This window comes from Antennarius striatus, chromosome 14, assembly GCF_040054535.1.
Source record: "Antennarius striatus isolate MH-2024 chromosome 14, ASM4005453v1, whole genome shotgun sequence".
NCBI lineage: Eukaryota > Metazoa > Chordata > Actinopteri > Lophiiformes > Antennariidae > Antennarius > Antennarius striatus.
The window spans coordinates 3451822-3469897 of NC_090789.1; the positions used below are offsets into that span (position 1 = coordinate 3451822).

The 18076-nt window shown below is 43.1% G+C and overlaps 2 protein-coding genes across 2 annotated transcripts; one reads left to right on the forward strand and one right to left on the reverse strand.

Moving 5' to 3' along the window:
* The first annotated feature begins 1272 nt into the window (after positions 1-1272).
* Positions 1273-2785, forward strand: LOC137607119 (cathepsin S-like). The gene is made up of 7 exons (XM_068332611.1): positions 1273-1392; positions 1465-1587; positions 1657-1806; positions 1887-2111; positions 2184-2349; positions 2412-2514; positions 2598-2785. The coding sequence occupies exons 1-7, from the start codon at positions 1273-1275 to the stop codon at positions 2695-2697; spliced, it is 987 nt and encodes a 328-aa protein (XP_068188712.1). The 3' UTR covers positions 2698-2785.
* A 4166-nt stretch (positions 2786-6951) lies between these two features.
* LOC137607207 (synaptic vesicle glycoprotein 2A-like) lies at positions 6952-14015 on the reverse strand. Its single transcript, XM_068332781.1, has 12 exons — positions 13406-14015; positions 12421-12601; positions 11646-11797; positions 11425-11558; positions 11244-11333; positions 10708-10815; positions 9725-9813; positions 9468-9632; positions 9225-9358; positions 8215-8421; positions 7956-8115; positions 6952-7625 (listed from the first exon to the last, which is right to left on the reverse strand). The coding sequence occupies exons 1-12, from the start codon at positions 14013-14015 to the stop codon at positions 7442-7444; spliced, it is 2214 nt and encodes a 737-aa protein (XP_068188882.1). The 3' UTR covers positions 6952-7441.
* Between the last annotated feature and the right edge of the window lie 4061 nt (positions 14016-18076).

Below are 18076 nucleotides of genomic sequence, written 5' to 3' on the forward strand. Positions count from 1 at the left end.
CACGTGTCTCATCATTCTCACTTCTTTCACTTTAAACAAGGATGATTGAATTTATGAAGCTCAGAGGTCGATCCCATTATCATTGACATGGTAAATAAAAGTAAGACATGAAAGTCAATGTTCGGGTATTTTGATGACTTTCTCCTTTCATGTTTCTAACTAATTCAAACGTTTCTGTGAACCAGAGAACTGAAACGATTGGGTTTTTTTCTGGCGCTTTGGAGCCACCTGCTGGTTGGATCCGGATCGTCCTGGAGGATTGGAACGTTCCTTTATGTCTTCTTTGATTGTGTTTTATGTGTTTGAATCTTGGGGGTTTTTTTTGGTCTCACATCCCAAAATTTCCTGGAGAAAACGTTTCTAACTACTTAATATGTTTACTTCAAAGTTTAAACTGTTTTAAAAAAACAACAGATAAACTTAATGATTTAAATGACGTCAGACCAGGTCAGAAAAACATTTACCAAGTTAGAAGCAGTTAAAACCACTTCTGCTGACACTCAGGTATCGTTTTTCATCATGAATCACCATGGAGACGCTGGATCAGAGCCCTCCGGTGGATAAAATCTGTATTACTGTACTTACCTTTATCAGGTGTCTTGAAGGCTTTGTGTGAATACTAATGACGTTTAAAAATGCACTAAAAAGCATTTAAAAAATATTTATCACACCTGTATTGGTGGGTTTTTCGCTGAAGCTTTGACGTTTTCCAGGAATATCTGAATTTCGGTCACTATAAAACGCCTCGTTTCTCATTTTCTGCTAAATTATTAAACTGCACACTGAAACAACATCATTGTTAACGATGATAGCTGTCATTTATGGCTGAGGATAATCACTAGTAAATAAAGATACATAGAAAAGCAGTTGTTGCTTGTTTCTGCTGCCCCCTAGTGGCCAAAGTTATAACTACCTGGCGCAGGTATGACGAACCTCAGGTGTCAGGTGAGGTTATAGACTTAAAGACCATCTCGGTGTTGCCCTGGTGCTCTCAGGAAGGTCATATATTCAGCAAGGAAAATCTCTTTTTTGTCAAAATATATGATAACAATAACTGGAAACTGTCCGCTACTCCTCCTAATAGCTTTTGAACGCCTCCTCTGCTTTCATTAAGGCCACTAAATGTTAACAGGCATCAGCTGGTTGTGTGTTACTGATCTCCACAGCAGCTGTCCAATCAGAGCAGGATTCCGGCCCTCAGCCTGAAGCAGGACGTCAATAAAAGAAAAAGCTGGCCTGAAGGCCCATTTGTTCAACTCCCCAGGTTCAGAAATGTTTCGGAGCTTGCTTTTCACTGTCGTATGTGGAATTGCAGCGTCCGTTGTCAATTTACAACTGGATCGTCACTGGGAGATATGGAAGAAAATGCACAAGAAAAACTATTCTCACCAGGTGAATCTCAGGGTTGTCATTGAACTAGTCACCGTTCATCGCCTTTGGTTGATGCTAATGCTGCCTTTCCAGATTGAGGAGTTGGGACGCAGGCGGGTATGGGAAGAGAACCTAGAAATGATTAATGTCCACAACCTGGAAGCTTCTCTGGGTCTGCATACCTATGAGCTGGCAATGAATCACATGGGTGACCTGGTGAGTAGTGTTGGTACTTCTTAAACCCATGGCAACAGAACATTAGGAACTTGATACCTTTTTTCTTAGACCACTGAGGAGGTAACCGGTGTTCTAACGGGTACCGTTGTGCCCTTGGATCTGGAGAGAGTTCCTCCAGACTTTAGTAAGGTCAACGTCTCTCTCCCACCCTCGCTGGACTTGAGGGCTGAGGGTCTGGTGACTGAGGTCAAGGAGCAGGTGAGGTCCCAGCAGGTAAAGACCTACATTTCAGGACAAAGGTTGGGGGTTTTACCTGTAATGAGCGATCATCTCTCTAGGGGAAATGTGGCTCTTGCTGGGCCTTCAGCGCCGTCGGCGCTCTAGAGGGACAGCTAAAGAAGACAACCGGCGTCCTGGTGTCACTCAGTCCTCAGAACCTGATCGATTGTTCTGGAAAATACGGTAACAACGGCTGTAACGGTGGCTTCATGACAACGGCGTTCCAGTATGTCATTGACAACCAGGGGATAGACTCTGACGCACACTACCCTTACATCGGCAAGGTGAACCTCTGAAGCAGTGATCAATTTGTCTGTTCAGTCTGTTATCACCGGTAACTAATGTCGTCTTTCCAGCGTAATCTGTGCCAGTACAACCCAGAATACCGTGCTGCTGACTGCGTGAGCTACGGGTTCCTACCAAAGGGGGATGAAGCTGCACTGAAGAGGGCGGTGGCCCACATTGGCCCCATCGCCGTAGCCATCGACGCATCCAGGCCCAAGTTTGCCTTCTATCGTTACGGTGAGTGTTGGTAGCTTCATGCTTAACATTTTTCTTCAGTGTTAAACATTGTGCTCCTACAGGTGTGTACAGGGACCACACCTGCACTCACAAAGTGAACCATGGAGTTCTGGTTGTGGGCTACGGCAGAGAGAGGGGGCACGACTACTGGCTGGTGAAGAATAGGTGATCAGTGAATTTTACATCTTTTAATATTTAGTGCCTTTTTTAATAATAATATTTAACATTTAAATATCCTTCCACTGTAGTTGGAGCACAAAGTATGGAGAAGAAGGCTACATCAAGATGGCTCGGAACAGACACAACCAGTGTGGCATCGCTCTCTTTGCCTGTTATCCCATCATGTGATCAGCACGAGCCAGTTTTTGAAAGCATTCATTTTATATAAACTGTTTGATATGTAACTTATGGATTTGTGGGATTACACAAATAAAACTGCTGGTAAACTAGTGGAAAGAACATTGGGAAGATTTCTAACTAGTCAAAGTCAAATATTTAAATCTGTTTAAGTAGCCCAGTGAATCTATAATCTATGAATCTACAATCAGCTCAGACTCTTATAAGAAAATCTACATGTTCCTAAGGTAAAGGATTTAATGGTTAAAAGGTGTTTGACACTTGGAGCATAATGAACGCCTCTGAACATGTAGTGGCGCAATATGGCCACAAGGTGGCGGTAGATATATTTGAAACCGCAACGGAAGTGACGATTTTACAACACTCTCCTGCCTATTTCACAATAAGTGTTTAAAAGCGGCATTATATACACTGAATTGCTTTTAATTTGAAATGCAGTCGCGGTTTGATAGCAATAAACGTAGCAATAGGTTTATTCTAAAATTTGAGCAACTAAATAATTTTTCTCTAAATTATAAGCCTGTCTATCCAGTAATTTGTCAAATATAAAATAGTTGAGAAATAACCATATTTGCACCAGTGACCTTATCAACATAATACAAGCAGCATTTCTGCAGTAAATACACATTTCTAGATTGTGTGTGATGGTTTCTGGCACACAAATTTCTATCGATTTAGGGGATTGCGGTTTAGTGGTTTTGCCAGCAGATTTTCACATCATAGGATGTCCCGTTTGGTTAAGTATTTAAATATGTAAATTTATCTCAGAGAGCTCTGATATACTGTATCTTCCAATGTTTGCAGTTTTTCCCACCCCCAAATTTTCCAGGCTGTAACAAAATGCTGCAAACCACATCTCCCTACCCCACATTTAACTTTTTATCTCTGTGAATCAAACATGAACTGACTTCATGTGAAACGCAAACCATTGCATTGCTTTTTCTTTCGTCAAGGTTTATTTTTTTCCATATAATTTATCACTTTCTTCATAGCACTGGATAATAATCCCAGCATAATCAACAACTCTCACATTAAAATAAATACAGCACCTTTTTAGCATCACTAAAATAATCTCAATACCGAGAAGTAATAAATACTGAAGTTTCTCAGTGTTCATTTACAAAACACAAAGACAACACACAATAGATTTGTGTCATATTGAACTTTTTTTGGAATTGTTTTCATTGATCTTTTTTAGTTCCACAAACTCCAAACTTGCACATACAAACATCTACAGTTTCCACACACATTACATTGATTTTTTGAATTGAACTCACATTTAGAGTAAAACCTCAAATCTTTTTATAAACGGGTCAGAATCGTACTCAACAACAACAACAAAAACAAAAAAAAAGGGGAAAAAAAGCAAACATAAAATCCCTTCCGAGTCCAAACTAACAGCGAAGGATTCCGGCGGTTCCTGGAGGACGAAGGAGTCGTTTTGTGGCGTGGTTGAAGCGTTTCTTCTTGGATTTGTTCGGGACGGTCAGGCAACGGAAAAAACGCCATAAAGTGTCCTTCATCCCTCTATCGGACCGCCATCATCACGTTCAGTCTCCAGACTGCTGTTCGCTATACCTTCACATCACCCCCTCCATCGACTGAAACCGCTGACCCTTTTCAAACTTTATACATAAATATATATATATAGAATAAAAAGTCTACACATAATAACATTAATTGGTAAACTTGTACATTTGGGACAGGAGCTTCTCTTGATAAGCCATTCATTTTGGTTTGAAATCTGACTTCCTGTTCTCCTCAGAATGGGGGGGGGGCCTCCGTTTCATTGCTCACACATAATCAGACTCATGAGGATAAAAAAGTTTCATGTTAAATTGTACTTTTTGATCAGAATTATGACTTCCTTTAAGAGTTTTTCCATTTTTTCCAGTCTTAACTCTCGCCGTTGTGACAGGAGGGATTGCACGATTACAAGCGTCCACCTCAGAAATTCAGGCATGTGTGTATATATGTCTGTATATATATTTAAAAAAAAAAAAAAAAGCTACCTGGGTCCAAGGTAAACTAGGAGCACAGTCACCACTAACTTACTTCCAGAACGCATACTCACATTTCACCAATTTTTAACCCCACTTTGATTAAGAACAATCACTGCAAGCAACAAATTTATGTCATCGTACGACAATGAAAACACCGGTTCTTTGCTTTAGACAAAAACAGTTGGCATACAGGACGTCCAAGAAACTCAGAGACAATAACGATACAAACATGCGTCACGATTCAGTTACAGGAGGGAATCGCAGGGGTGAAGTCGTCTCTGTGAATTTAAGGTGGGATGCTTTTTCCGCGTTCCAATGGAGAACAGACGTCTCTGAGGCTGGTTTATCAGCAAAAAAGAGCACCCGAGTCTATTATGAAGAACAAAAAGAATAAATTCTTCACTGCATATATTGAATCAGGTTTTTTTTTCTTCTCCTATAGTGTAAATATATGTCATGGTCCCCAATTGAGCTGCTTTCATCGCAAGGATGAAAACATTGCAACAGAACAGAAGTAGAAAAATACACGACGGACAGTTTAGTCAGCTTTCACACACACACACACACACACACACACACACACACGCATACCACATCATCATCAGGATAATGACGCATCCGCTCTCTACACGAACACAACAGGATGCATTTGGTCATTAGGGAAGCATGTCTGCAGACAGACAGACAGACAGATTGATATAGATTTGACAGCGATAGTTTAAGAGGCGTAAATGAAACGATTGGTGCTGCTCTCAGCGCCGTCAGCTACACGCGAGGCTAAAGACCAAGTTGTTAGTTCCATTGAAACGACAACACAATCCACCCGACGTCTCCGAAGCTCAGTAATTTAATCAGGTTTGTTTAATCCACACACAAATCCCGTCGATGTTTAGTGGTTTCAAGAGGCATTTTATGTGAGATTATGTTTAGTTTTGTTACCTTAGCGCAGAGCCGGCTAGCAGTTTAATATACAGACACGTCAGATGTCTTTTCATCAGCCTTCTTGTTGGAATGTCTAATCATTCTTCTAAACTTTATCTGTCTCACACACACACACACACACACACACACACACACACACACAATGCATCACTCATTCTCACTCACTGATTGTCGGCACATGTAGATGTACACCTTTGGAGAAACGATGCCAAAGCTGTCGTATGCGTAAAGAATAAACGTTCCCATTTAGTCATGATTCCTAAATTTAAGTCAAAGTCACAGACGGCTTCTTCTTTTCTTTTCTTTTTTTTTCACACAGCAGACATGGTGAAGGAACGACAGGAACAGAAGCCACTGGAATGAAATCAAGACGTGTGATTTGACGCCTCTGCAGATCGAAACGACTGCGGGTTCTTTTTTTTTTTGCCAATTCTTCTTCTTCTTTGAGGTCGTGTTTGTGCTCATGGGTAAAACGATGTCTCGACGCTATAATGAGAAAGGCTACAGGCATCGATTCCATGTTTGAACCCAAACAAAACAACAAGCAGAAAAGAAAAAAAAAAGTGTTTTCCGGGGGTTTTTCCTCTCCGTGAACGCCACTTGTTGTCATATTAAGGCTGATTTCTGCCGGTGTGTATGTGGGACAGAGATGAGTTGTTTAGCATGGCTGTAAACGTGGTCTAAACCTTTCACCACACCTGAGCTGCTGTGACTTCTATGATTCCATTCCTTCTAAATTAACCTCAAACATTAGGTTGTTGGATCAGTAAAATAGTCAACTTGGCTGCACTGATTTCCACAAAATAATGGATGTCAAACTAACAAATCGGACGTTTTCTCTTGTCTGGCGTGACAAAGACACACATGCAATCCACACACACACTTTACACAAGTAATTTAGGCAAATATGACACGAATGTATCTGCCTCCATGCGACCAGAATTCTTCCCACGGATGTTTCAGCTGCACGGTTTAGCAACAGGGAGGGAAAAATATTAGGTTAACGCGGAACACGGAGCGTCCCAATTTATAAGAGAGAATCCTGTGAAATGCATCTTCAGCTGTAGAGGAGCAGACCAGATCTACGCAGCGACAAACTAAAGAAAAAAAAATCTCCCGTTTCTGGATAAACCGAGCCTCGATTAGCTGACGAGAGCTCCCAGCAGGTCTGGCTTCAGGTCAAAGGTCAAAGGATGCTTTTAGAGAGAAAATATCATCTGGATTTCTTTTTTGCTTTTTTTTAGTAAGACGAAACTTCTACGTAACACGAGCATCAGTCTGGGTGAGCTGTACCTGGTAACATCACAGCTAAATTAAATCAGCACTGAAAGCCACTGAGATCAAGGACGGATGAGACAGAAGAACAAATCACATCTGGAAAGAAATCCACGTACACGACTAAAATCTTTTCACGTCCCACCCATGAATGGCTTTTAAGTCTCATCTCGGAATTTGTAGATCTGTGGGGCGGTTGAATTAAAACTCCCGGGAAAAAATGACCTCCTTGCCGTATAGAGCAATTTGCGACGTGTCACCCGCTACTCCAAAACATCTGATGTGAAGCATCCTGTGCGCCCTTTCTCTCAATCGCTGTGGTTTTTGTACAGATTTTCAATAATACAATCCATTTCAAAGGATTCTGGGCTTACAATGGGAATGGCAGTCTGTCCAGTTGGTGTGTGATGGGCAGCGCTGAAGCTCACCCCCCCCCAGGGAAGGGGAAGGATGTTCGAGTTTAAGTTATCAAACAACTCCAGCTGCGCTCTGCTGCCCACTGCTGGCCGCTCGTTTTACTGCAACACCTGGCCTCGTGTTTCGGGCAGCTTCGTGGCGAGGAAACTACCTGCGGCGAGCGCGCCGGCAGCAAATATGATGGGCACGGCCTTGGTGATGCCGACGAACGACTGAAAGATGCTGATGCCCAAGACGGCCGCCAGCTTGCAGAGGGCGTTCAGGAAACCGAACGCCGTGGTCCTGGAATGTAAAGACGTTGAATAGTTTTTGACGCTTCAGGCATGAACATCCAAGCCTACAGAGATTTTAAATCCAATCTGACAAAAAGTACCCGTCCTAAAAATAATAATCCGACAATAACAAGCCTAAAAAGGATATTCACCTCCCCCGATCAGAGTCGGAGGAGGTTACGTGATCGCAAGTGTTTGCACAGGGATAGATCCAATCAGCCAAGTAAAACAATCACCATGGCGACATCGCATAGTTACGTCCAGGTTGGACGTTGCAGTGGTGTTTGGGAGATGTTTGCACTCTAGCTGCAGAATAAAAACCCTAAAGAGACGGCGTTACCTTTTATCCGAGGGGTACAGCTCCACCGTTATCACATCCAGGGCGTTCCACGAGGCGATGCTGATGCCGCCAAACAGACACAGGAGGGCGATCATCCCCGACTCGCTGTTGCCAAACATCAGGAAGAAGCAGCTGACACAAGATATGATGCTGGATCCCGCTGGAGGAGGGGGGGGGTGGGGATGATATCACACGACGGTCAAATAGACCCCCCTCGGCCCACCAGTGACTTGTTCCACGTTGATTAGATTTCACCTACCCAGCATCCTCAGACGCCCTATTTTATCCATTAGCAGAGCGGAGACGATGTTGCCAGGCAACACTGCCAACGTGCCGAGGAAGTTGACGAAGTATATCATGTAGGCATTGTTGAAATCGTCGCTGAAGTCCAGCATGCAGCCCTCCTTGTTGTGGAGAAACGTGCTGTTGATGAGTTTACAGTTGACAAACCTGTATTTGAACAAATCTGAAGAGAAACAGGAAGAAATTTTTATTGATCATTTAAAAAAAATCTGTTGGCATAATAATGTCATTTCTATTTGAGACAGGGCTAAAATCATATTTTTGCCCCCTAACCTTTAGAAATTAAGTTATTATATCTCAAAATCCAGGTTAGACAGGTGAGGGGTTTTTTTGCCCTGAGTTTCACCTCTCAGGCGCCACAGGCTCTCTAACACAGACAACAGTAGTTAAATGATGTCATGTGTTTTTATTTTACAGCAACATCTTCCATTTAAAATGAATGGAAGATGTAAAATAAATTCCAGAAAAAAAAGAAATCATTGAAATCTCTCCATCAATATGAGTTTTCCTTCACCTTTTTATCGTCTTTTCACATTTCTGCTGCCTGGAGCTACAAAAAAAAAAACTGCATGACTTCAGATTTTTCAGATGACGCCGCCTCCATACCAATAATCTCTAACGGCTTCTTTTTTTTTTAAAGTGAGTCAAGCGTGAAAAATGCTGAATAATCATAAATTCTGAAAAACACACGGGTGAAAAAAATGTATATTAGCGTTGGGTTCAGGGATGAGAGGCAGATGCTGCAGAAGAAGCTGTTGTGTGGATGTGAAGATGATGACATTTGAGTCTTATGTAACGACCATTACGTTCTCAGGCGCAGGCTGACATATTGATTGAAAGCGCGAGCAGAAAGCGAAGCGCAACGCCAATTCCTTCTCCTTGGAAAATCTACTACGATCTGCAGCATTAATTCTACTATACTATTCCACACCGTGATGTCGACTTGCAGCTCATCGCCGTAGTTACCTGTGTTATAGAACAAGCTGGCGATGAAGGTGCAGTTCCTGAAGAAGGTGTGTGTAGACGTGATGTCCTCGAAGTAGCATTCCTCAAACACAGAGTCTTCGAACACCATGGACTTCATCTTCAGGTTGAGGAACCTGTCGGACACGCCTCGCTTTTTATATATCGTGTATTTTTTAAGCCTTATTGTCGATTTCCTGATCAGAACACGGATGATAATCACCGATCGGTTCGCCAAACACTTACTTGTCGTTGAAGTAGTGTCCCTCGCGATGCACTTGGTTCTCCAGGGTGAAGTTGAACGTGACGTGCGCCACTTGTTCTTTACTGTAGGTCTTCGTGCGTGACTCGTATTCCTGCTTCTGGATGTATTTGATCATGTCTGGGAACCACACCGTCAGACCGTAGTAGCTGCAACGTTTAGACAGTCCCCGTTAGACAAAAATGAAAGGGAATGTTTGGCAAAATCAGGAAAGGATTTAAGTGTTTGTTTGTTAATTTACCTGAAGGACATGGTGAACCAAACGGCCATGAGCATGAACGTCGTCCGTTTATACTCGGGCCGGAAACAGGCCAGGATGTTATTCCTTATCTGCAAACAGAGCAAGGAAACAAATGAACAGGAAGCAACACCTTTCCTGATTTCTGATTGGGTGGGCAGCTGAAGACACGCCTCCACAATCACTCAATTGTTTCTTCTTATAAAGGCGGATGCATAGAACTCGATCTGAAGCAGGATTGGGCTTTCAGGCGGCTGATCCTCTTCTATACTCTCTATCCTATCGTCCAGGTGGAACCGGCCCCGGTTTGAAGATTGTAGCGTCGGCTTCTTCGACTTAAAGAGTGAAGATCTCTGAGTGGGCATGAAGTTGGTGGTTGAGCAGCAAACTCAGAAGAAAACAGACGGTGTGGGAGTGGAAGCGGAACGTGGGCCCGGATGCAAATTTTGAAACACTCCGGGGGGAAAATGATGAGCAACACAATGACAGCACGAGAAAAGTATTAAAAAAAAACAAAAAACAAAAAACACAACACAAAAGCGATGCAAAAAAGGAAAAAGCAAATAATGTAGTTTGTTTCACCATAATTTCACTCCTGAGATCTGCATATGGATGAGATCCGACCGAGAAACGCGCAGGTCAAGAAGTCAAAATACAGAATAATAAGAAGTTTTTTAAAGCTCTTCTTCTCGGTTCCACCTACGCCTTCTTGCCTGTTTGTGTGTGTGTGTGTGTGTGTGTGTGTGTGTGTGTGTGTGTGTGTGTGTGTGTTTTGGGCTCCGTTAAAAGCTTCCCTCCAGCCGTAAAAAGGCCAACGCCTTCCACTCTGGTTGTAATAGCTGTAACGCTAAATATTTAACGAAGCAATGACCTCATGTGTGATATCTGGGGGGGGGGGGTGGCGTATTTCCTTATTAATAAAGATTCGGCTGCCTGAATAATAATAAATCTCCTGGTTTCGATCACTTGTGAGTTTTCTCCCCCACCTGCTTTGTGAGTCCCGTAATCTTCAGTCGGTAGCGCTGCCAGACCGGCGTGTCGGTGCCGGTGTCCACCAGCTCGTCCGTCTGTTTGACCGTCTTGATGGTGGTGACCTGGAAGGAAACAGATCTTCACAGACACGCCAACTTTTTCCACACGCAACTTGTGGATTTTTTTTTTCCTTCTATATGTAGAAACAGGAAGCAGATGATCTATAATATACGACACAATCGTGCGATTCATCACGTCGCTCCATTGGGATCGGCGACGCCTGTGTACGACTGATGGTGAAATCATCAGGCCCGTCGTCCAGAGAGAGGCTCATTACCCCCGACGGAGGAGGTTAATGAGGCAGGATCTCTCAAAAAAATAAATAAAATAAAACGCCACAAGGAATTTGATTAAAGTTTTTGGAGAGGAAGAGGATGGATTTCTCCAACACGGCCATTAAAAAGCCTTATTTAGAAAATACTTCTACATTTCCTGCTCATGCAGATCCATGTCTTTGATGAGATTATGGGTTATTGAGACACAAACTCACTGAGAACACTTTCTCCGGGTAACCCTTCGCTCGCATGTTGGTGTCGTGTACCAGCTTCAGGATCATCCAGCCTTCGTCGTGTTTGCCATTCTGGGAAAAAAAAAGAAAGAAAGCAAACGTCACACCGTCAAAAACCTTCCTTTATGTTTTTACCCGTTAAAAAGGGGGGGCGTCTTCTGACCTCTAAGTAGAAGCGTGGGCTCTCCGGCATGGCGCTGAGGGCGGCGATGGCCGCCACGCAAGGAAACGCGCAAACCAACACGAACACGCGCCAGCTGTGGAACTGATACGCCGAGCCCATCTGGAAACTCCATCCTGAGAAGACAAAAACAACACCAGAAAATGTGAATAAAACAGATATATATAACAAATATTTGGGAATATTTCAGTTACTCTACTCACCATAATGTGGGATTATAGCCCAGGCCATGGCGGAGGCATATATTCCCCCAATCATCCAGAACATGCAGAGCCAGCTGAGATGTTCGCCGCGCTTCTCTTGGGCCAGAAATTCAGAATAGAAGGAGAAGACGATGGGGATGGAGCCGCCAATCCTGCAAAGACCAGAAAGCAACTCAACTCAAGCAGATTAAGAGCTGCACAGAGAGATCAGATTAACAGAATTTTACAACAAAAAAAATCTTATATTACATAATTTATTCATTGAATGCCTTTATTATGGACATGCAGACATGGTTTCATACCCTGAAGGAGATCCTTTTTTACAAGCAGAGATGCCGCGGCTTTAATCTCCTTTAATTTAATGCATTACTTACTTTGTTTTTGGTCATTCAGGTTTTCACATTGACTCTCATTAGTCCATCACCATGGAGCACAACCAAACTCACAAAAACCTGCAAACTGATTGATATCCCCACACGTAGGATTCCAGCATTTTCAATTTACCACTTCACTACACCGGAGAAACTGCTGCTATTAAATTAAATCAAAACTCTTAAGCGTTTGGAAACCCGACTGCGACCCAGAGGGATAACCATCGACACTTATTTTACCTTTCTGCAGCAGAGAAAACATTTTACAATCAATTAATCCAAATGTTAAAAATGATTGTGTTCCATCATTTTTGCGGCTGATTTCTTTAGGGTGTCTGAACTTTTCTGTTGGCTTCCTGAGGTCATAAAACATCGGTCCCTGAATGCATCGCTTTTCAATTTACCCAACGCCCGAGAGGAGCCGGCAGAACAGGAAGGTGCTGTAGCCCTGGACGAAGGAGGAGAAGAAGGAGAAGATGCTGTTGATGGAGAGCGAGATGAGGAGAGACTGTCGACGGCCTATCCGGTCTGCCAGAGCCCCCCAGAGAAAAGCCCCCACCATCATCCCGAAATATACAATCAGACCTGCGGAGAGAGAAAAAAGAAACAAGTGGTTTATCTGTGTTTTTACATGAATTTTAAATTTACTGTCACAGGTTTAAGCCTTCCTGTCTGCTGTCCTCCCACTGTCAGATTACAGGTTTGTGTTTATTCAAAGCTTTTGCTCTCAAGAAAAGTGGAAAACACGTCCGACAATATTTCCTCTTCTTAAAAGATCAGACATTTCTCTCTCTTTTATCCCACTGTCAACTTCTGCCTCCAGAATGTAGAAACCAATCAGAAGTTCTCTCTGTATAAAATCCAATCACAGATTTGTTTTTTGTTTTTTGGCCCTGTGGGCCAAATGCGGCCCACGAGAGCATAAAAGTGTCAAAAAATAATAGGTCAAGTGTGGTTTGAGAAAAACTGCATTTCCCACAATGCACTAATTGAACCCATTTTAACTCTGACACAAAGGTTTTGAACAAAGTTAATGTCCTAACTTGTGTTTGATGTTTTTATTCTTTATTCATTGATAGTTTGATCCTTGATCGATGGAGTTCTGCGGGTTTAATAACCTGACAAAATAAAAGGATTTATGTTACAACAGAGAAACATATTTTTGTGTAACTAATGTTTGTAACTCATATAAGTCATAAATTCGGAGTTATTTAGCATTAAGGAGTAGTTACATTTATTTTACATTAAATTGAGTTACATTAAGTCACATTTGTTAGTTACATCTAACCCTATGAGGACACTTGTTATGCTGATGTGGCCCTCGGTGAAAATGAGTTTGACCCCTCCTGATATAAGCAGACAGGAGGAGGAGACGAGGTCGCGTCCTACCTAGCATGCTCTTGTTAGGTTCCGACAGGCACATGTCCCTCTCAGCGCTGGGGAGGACGAACCCGACCACGAAGATCTCGACGCCGTCCGCCATGAGCGCCAGCCCCAGCACAAAGTACAGGGTCCACTGGAACTTCCCGTGACCGCATTCCTGCAAAATGGTCTCGTACTGCTGGGCCAGCTCCTCCTGGTCCTTCCTCCTCTCGGCTTCGGACACGCCGATGTCTCTGAACTGCTGGGCGCCGGCCCTCACCGACCCCGGGCCCCCAGCCAGGCTGCCTTTGCCCGAATCGGCCCTGGGAATTCCTTGGTATTCACCTTCGTAGATTTCATCATCCTCGTCGTGACCCTCGGTGGAGTCGCTGTGACCGCCCTCGTCGTCGTTGGCGGCCTGGCTGTCTCCCCGGTAATAGGCCCCTCCGTCCTGGCTCCCCTGCACGGGGTAGTCGTCATCGTCCTCTTCAAAACGGCTGTAGGAGCGTCTGCTGTACTCGTCGTTCATCCGATCCACCGTCCGACCGGCTTTCTTGGACGCTTGCCGCTTGACTTCTTTGGCAATGTCTTTGGCACCTTTGATAAACGCAGTCCGGTTTTGGTAATTGTCCTCCATTTTTCAAGAGGAGGGGAGGGGGGGGGGTCAAAGATATGTGCTCACGATGCACCTGAAAGATCTGAGAACTCCCAAGTATATCTGTGGACAAAATGGAAAGATGATGTCATAATTAAGTACTCATACTGGTACTTGCAAGTATTCAAATATCAGTACCCGTACTTGTATTCTGATGAAAACTGGCATCAATGCATTAAAAAAGGAAAAAGTGATCTCAAAATGACCAAAGAAACCATCAGATGCTAAACGTGTGCAGATAGAAACACCCATTATTTAGCCTATATATTTACACGGGTGCAGTCATTAGCTCCAAACAAACTAATTACCCCTTAATGGGATGTTTCCAGTCTGTAGCCGTCAGGTTTTCCACGTCTGCTGATGGGATGGAGTAGCAATTACACGGCGCAGCATCCAAGCCCTCAACAGTCAAGAGTGATTCTTAATGGACGTCCTAAATGCTTCAGTTCAAGTTCACAAAGGAGAGTGCACGACCACGACTCGGATGTAATACGATCACACTCAAAACAGACAGACCATAACGCCCCCACACACATATTAATACACACCGACACAAACTGACACTTGACAAATTGAGTCTTCCCTTTTTCTTTAAAGTCTCACAAAATACAACTGTAATAAGTTGTTGTTGTTTTTTTAAAAAACAATTTTTAAAATATGGTTAGAGAATATTGGAGGAAAAAAAATTAATGATCCCTCTCGGATTAAAACTTTCTTTGAAAACGGGGAACAAACACTGATTTGGAGGCGGCGTCGTGCTGAAACGAATGAGGCGTGAAATTGAGAAAAGGAAGGGAGAAAATGACCTCCATTTATGTCTCCTTTTGGACGCTACGACTCGTGCAGCTCAGTGTCCACATGTGAATGCTTTTGTATTAAGTCTTAGTTTGCAAATAATGCAGCGGAACAACAGAGACGTCGCCGCGATCCTCGATTTGACAGCCGTTTTATCAAAGAGGGGTAAAGAACAGGTGAGGCGTGGAGGATATTGAAGTCCAGACACGCACCCTGAGAAATATTGGGGTCAGCTTTCAGAAAAATTAATAGTGTGGATTTTTTTTTTTCTCCACTGAGTCATCCTCACATCTATATCATCTTCCACACGGGAGGTTTAGTCACTCCTGCAAAATCATCTCCGGAACCACTTTGAAATATTCGATCTGGTCTTCATTTTTTTTAAAAAACACTCCTAACATTTTGAATAATCTGCAGTTTCTTTTCTACAATATCTAAATATAACACGATAAGTGAATTTGAATCATTATATCTGACTGTGTTTGTTGCACTTACAGACCCTCTAATGATGCTCCCTGATGGATTTAGATTCATACACCAGCAGCTTTGTCTATTTTCAGGCAGCAGCATCCAGCGGTGAGGCCACAGATCCCTCACTGTCAGCCTGATGAGTGTATTCACTGACACCGATCAAAGGAGGCCCACAGGCCTGGTCGGCCGGGCTAAACCGTCAGACGCCGACCCTAATATCACTGACCAGAGCAATAATGACTCTTAATCACCGTTATTTGAAAAAAAGGAAAGGAAACAAGACAGCAAAGCTGTTTTTTTATAACCTCCTGCACACACACACACACACACACACACACACACACACACACACAAACGGTTTGCATGCACAGGTGTTTTCAGGTGTCGAGCCATTGTCACAGCAACACTGCACGACGCACTGGCGGGTCCAGGATCCTGGACTGAGAGCTTTGTTTTAGCAGCTAACAACTGGTGTGTGTGTGTGTGTGTGTGTGTGTGTGTGTATCTGCTGCTCATGCATTAAACTGACATTTTCAGACCGGAAGCTCGGATCCCTGAGGAATCATTGGGGTTTGCATCGTGAGGAGAGGAGCTGGAACCAAACCAGGCTCAGCATACAATATATCACAGAGACCAGGGGGGAACTTAACAGATATGAAGACAAAACAGTGACCAATCATTGGTGACATTTTCACATTAGATCCAATGCAAGATCAAAAAAATGCACCAGATTTTTTTTTTTAAAAAAGAAATCTGGAGCAATAAGCACACTGGTTTTGCACCAAAACTTTTAAATATCTATATTTTAAAGATGGATGGACTTCATTTTTTCTGCAACAGGTAAGTTGTACATCTACACAGAACCAACCAGAACCTCTTCAGCCCCATACAGCCAGGATCAGGCAGTCCAGTCAGAGGAAAGGCAGAAGGAGGAAGAGGAGAAGGAGGAAGAGGAGGAGGAGGGAGTTGTATATTATTGCTCCCTATTAGCTAGCCTCTTATTTTGCCTTTATTTTCCTCCCCCCGTTCAGAAATCAATCAGCATCAGTTTACCACTTCCTTGTGAGGCCACGCAGGACAGATAGCCTTCAATGCATGGAGAAGGAAAGCCCACTAAAGCCCTGGGAGGAACCAATCAGTCCTGATGTGTTCTGATGTACAATATGGACACATAACAGCCACAGAAATAAAAAAATATATATAAAAAAATCACATCCCCAGGCTCAATATTTTGCAGGCCTGGAACAGCGATGCTGTGTTTAATTATTCATATTAATTTGCAGCCAAAGATTCTTTTCAAACATGAGCGCATTTAAGTCTCCACTCCAGAGATAACTGTCTTCATTGATGTTAAAGGAAATAGGCCTCTTGGCTCGCAGGCCACTTTACACAGCTCACAAATATATCCGGATTAAAATATAATCTGCTACAAATACCGGTCAATTGTCCCCTCGATTGAATCCCGACATCTGCGTTCAAAGTCCTAGAAATCCCGTCACGATTTAGATCAGATTAAAGGCCGGATTCACCTAATCGATCCTAATTGCTGTGTGAAGCGAGAACACGCCCATCGTCTCCTCCGCGCATCTCAACGCATATTAAATAAATAAATACATTAAAAAATCCACAAAACGCCATCCATAAAACCCTAACGGTTCATTATAATCCAGGCTCACCTTTAATCCAGCGATGTGCTTCCCCCCTTTTTTTTTTTTCAGCCCCGGAGATGGTGATGAAGGCGGATGGGGAGGAGGATGAAGATGATGATGCGCGCGGCGCTGTTGCTGTGAACCGAATGATGATGCTGTGCGCTTTGGAGGAGAGAAGCCCACGCCATACACACACACACACACACACACACACACACACACACACACACTCAGATGATGTGCAGGGCTCCCCTCCCCCCATGCGAAAACCCACACGAGCGCAGTGACGCCTTCGTATCTGGAGGGGTTTGGCGCATATCTGCGCGCAATCTGCGCGCCTTTCCTCCGGTTTCACACGGGCAGGTGCGCGTTCGGAGCGTCAAAATGACACCTTTGCTTAAAACTAATTTTAGCTTTTTGTACATGACATATTAAGAAACACGTGATTCACATCGACTGCATACAACACGTATGTAATAAATTCACGCGCGCACACATGTTTTATTTGCACACATGACGATCAAATTGCGTGCAAAGGCAGCGCACGTGCATGCCCACCTGAATCTTGTTGCCATGCCAACCACTTGCCATATTTTTTTTTTTTTTTTTTTTATCCTTTTCACCGCACCCGGATCGGTTACGAAGAAACGTGAGCTTTCCTAACTACGTGACGTCATACGTTTTAGATTAAAATACTTTTTTCTCTGCGCGTTAAGACATTCTTCTTTGTCAGTTCGATCCACACCTGCATCCTGCCGCACACACTCAGACACTAACCCTCTAAATAAACTAGATTTTTTCTTTTTATTCCTTGAAGTAAAAGAAAAGGGAAAAAAGGTCCAAAATATTAGAGAAAGTAAAATAAAAATTGCTGAATCCACTCCCTAATTTAATGGAGCCTTTTTCTGATCCACTCTCAGAAATCTGTTCAGTTGTTTTGTGTGTAGCATCATCTTCCACTGACTAATAAATACCAATAATAAACTCCAAAATGACAAACAGGTTTTCAATCTCAAGGAATTGGGTGTTATTATTTCATTTGGCATGAAGTATATTTTACTAAACTAACAAAGTACCATCACCTTATTGTGTCTACATTTCGGGTGCAATGATGGACCAATCAACGAT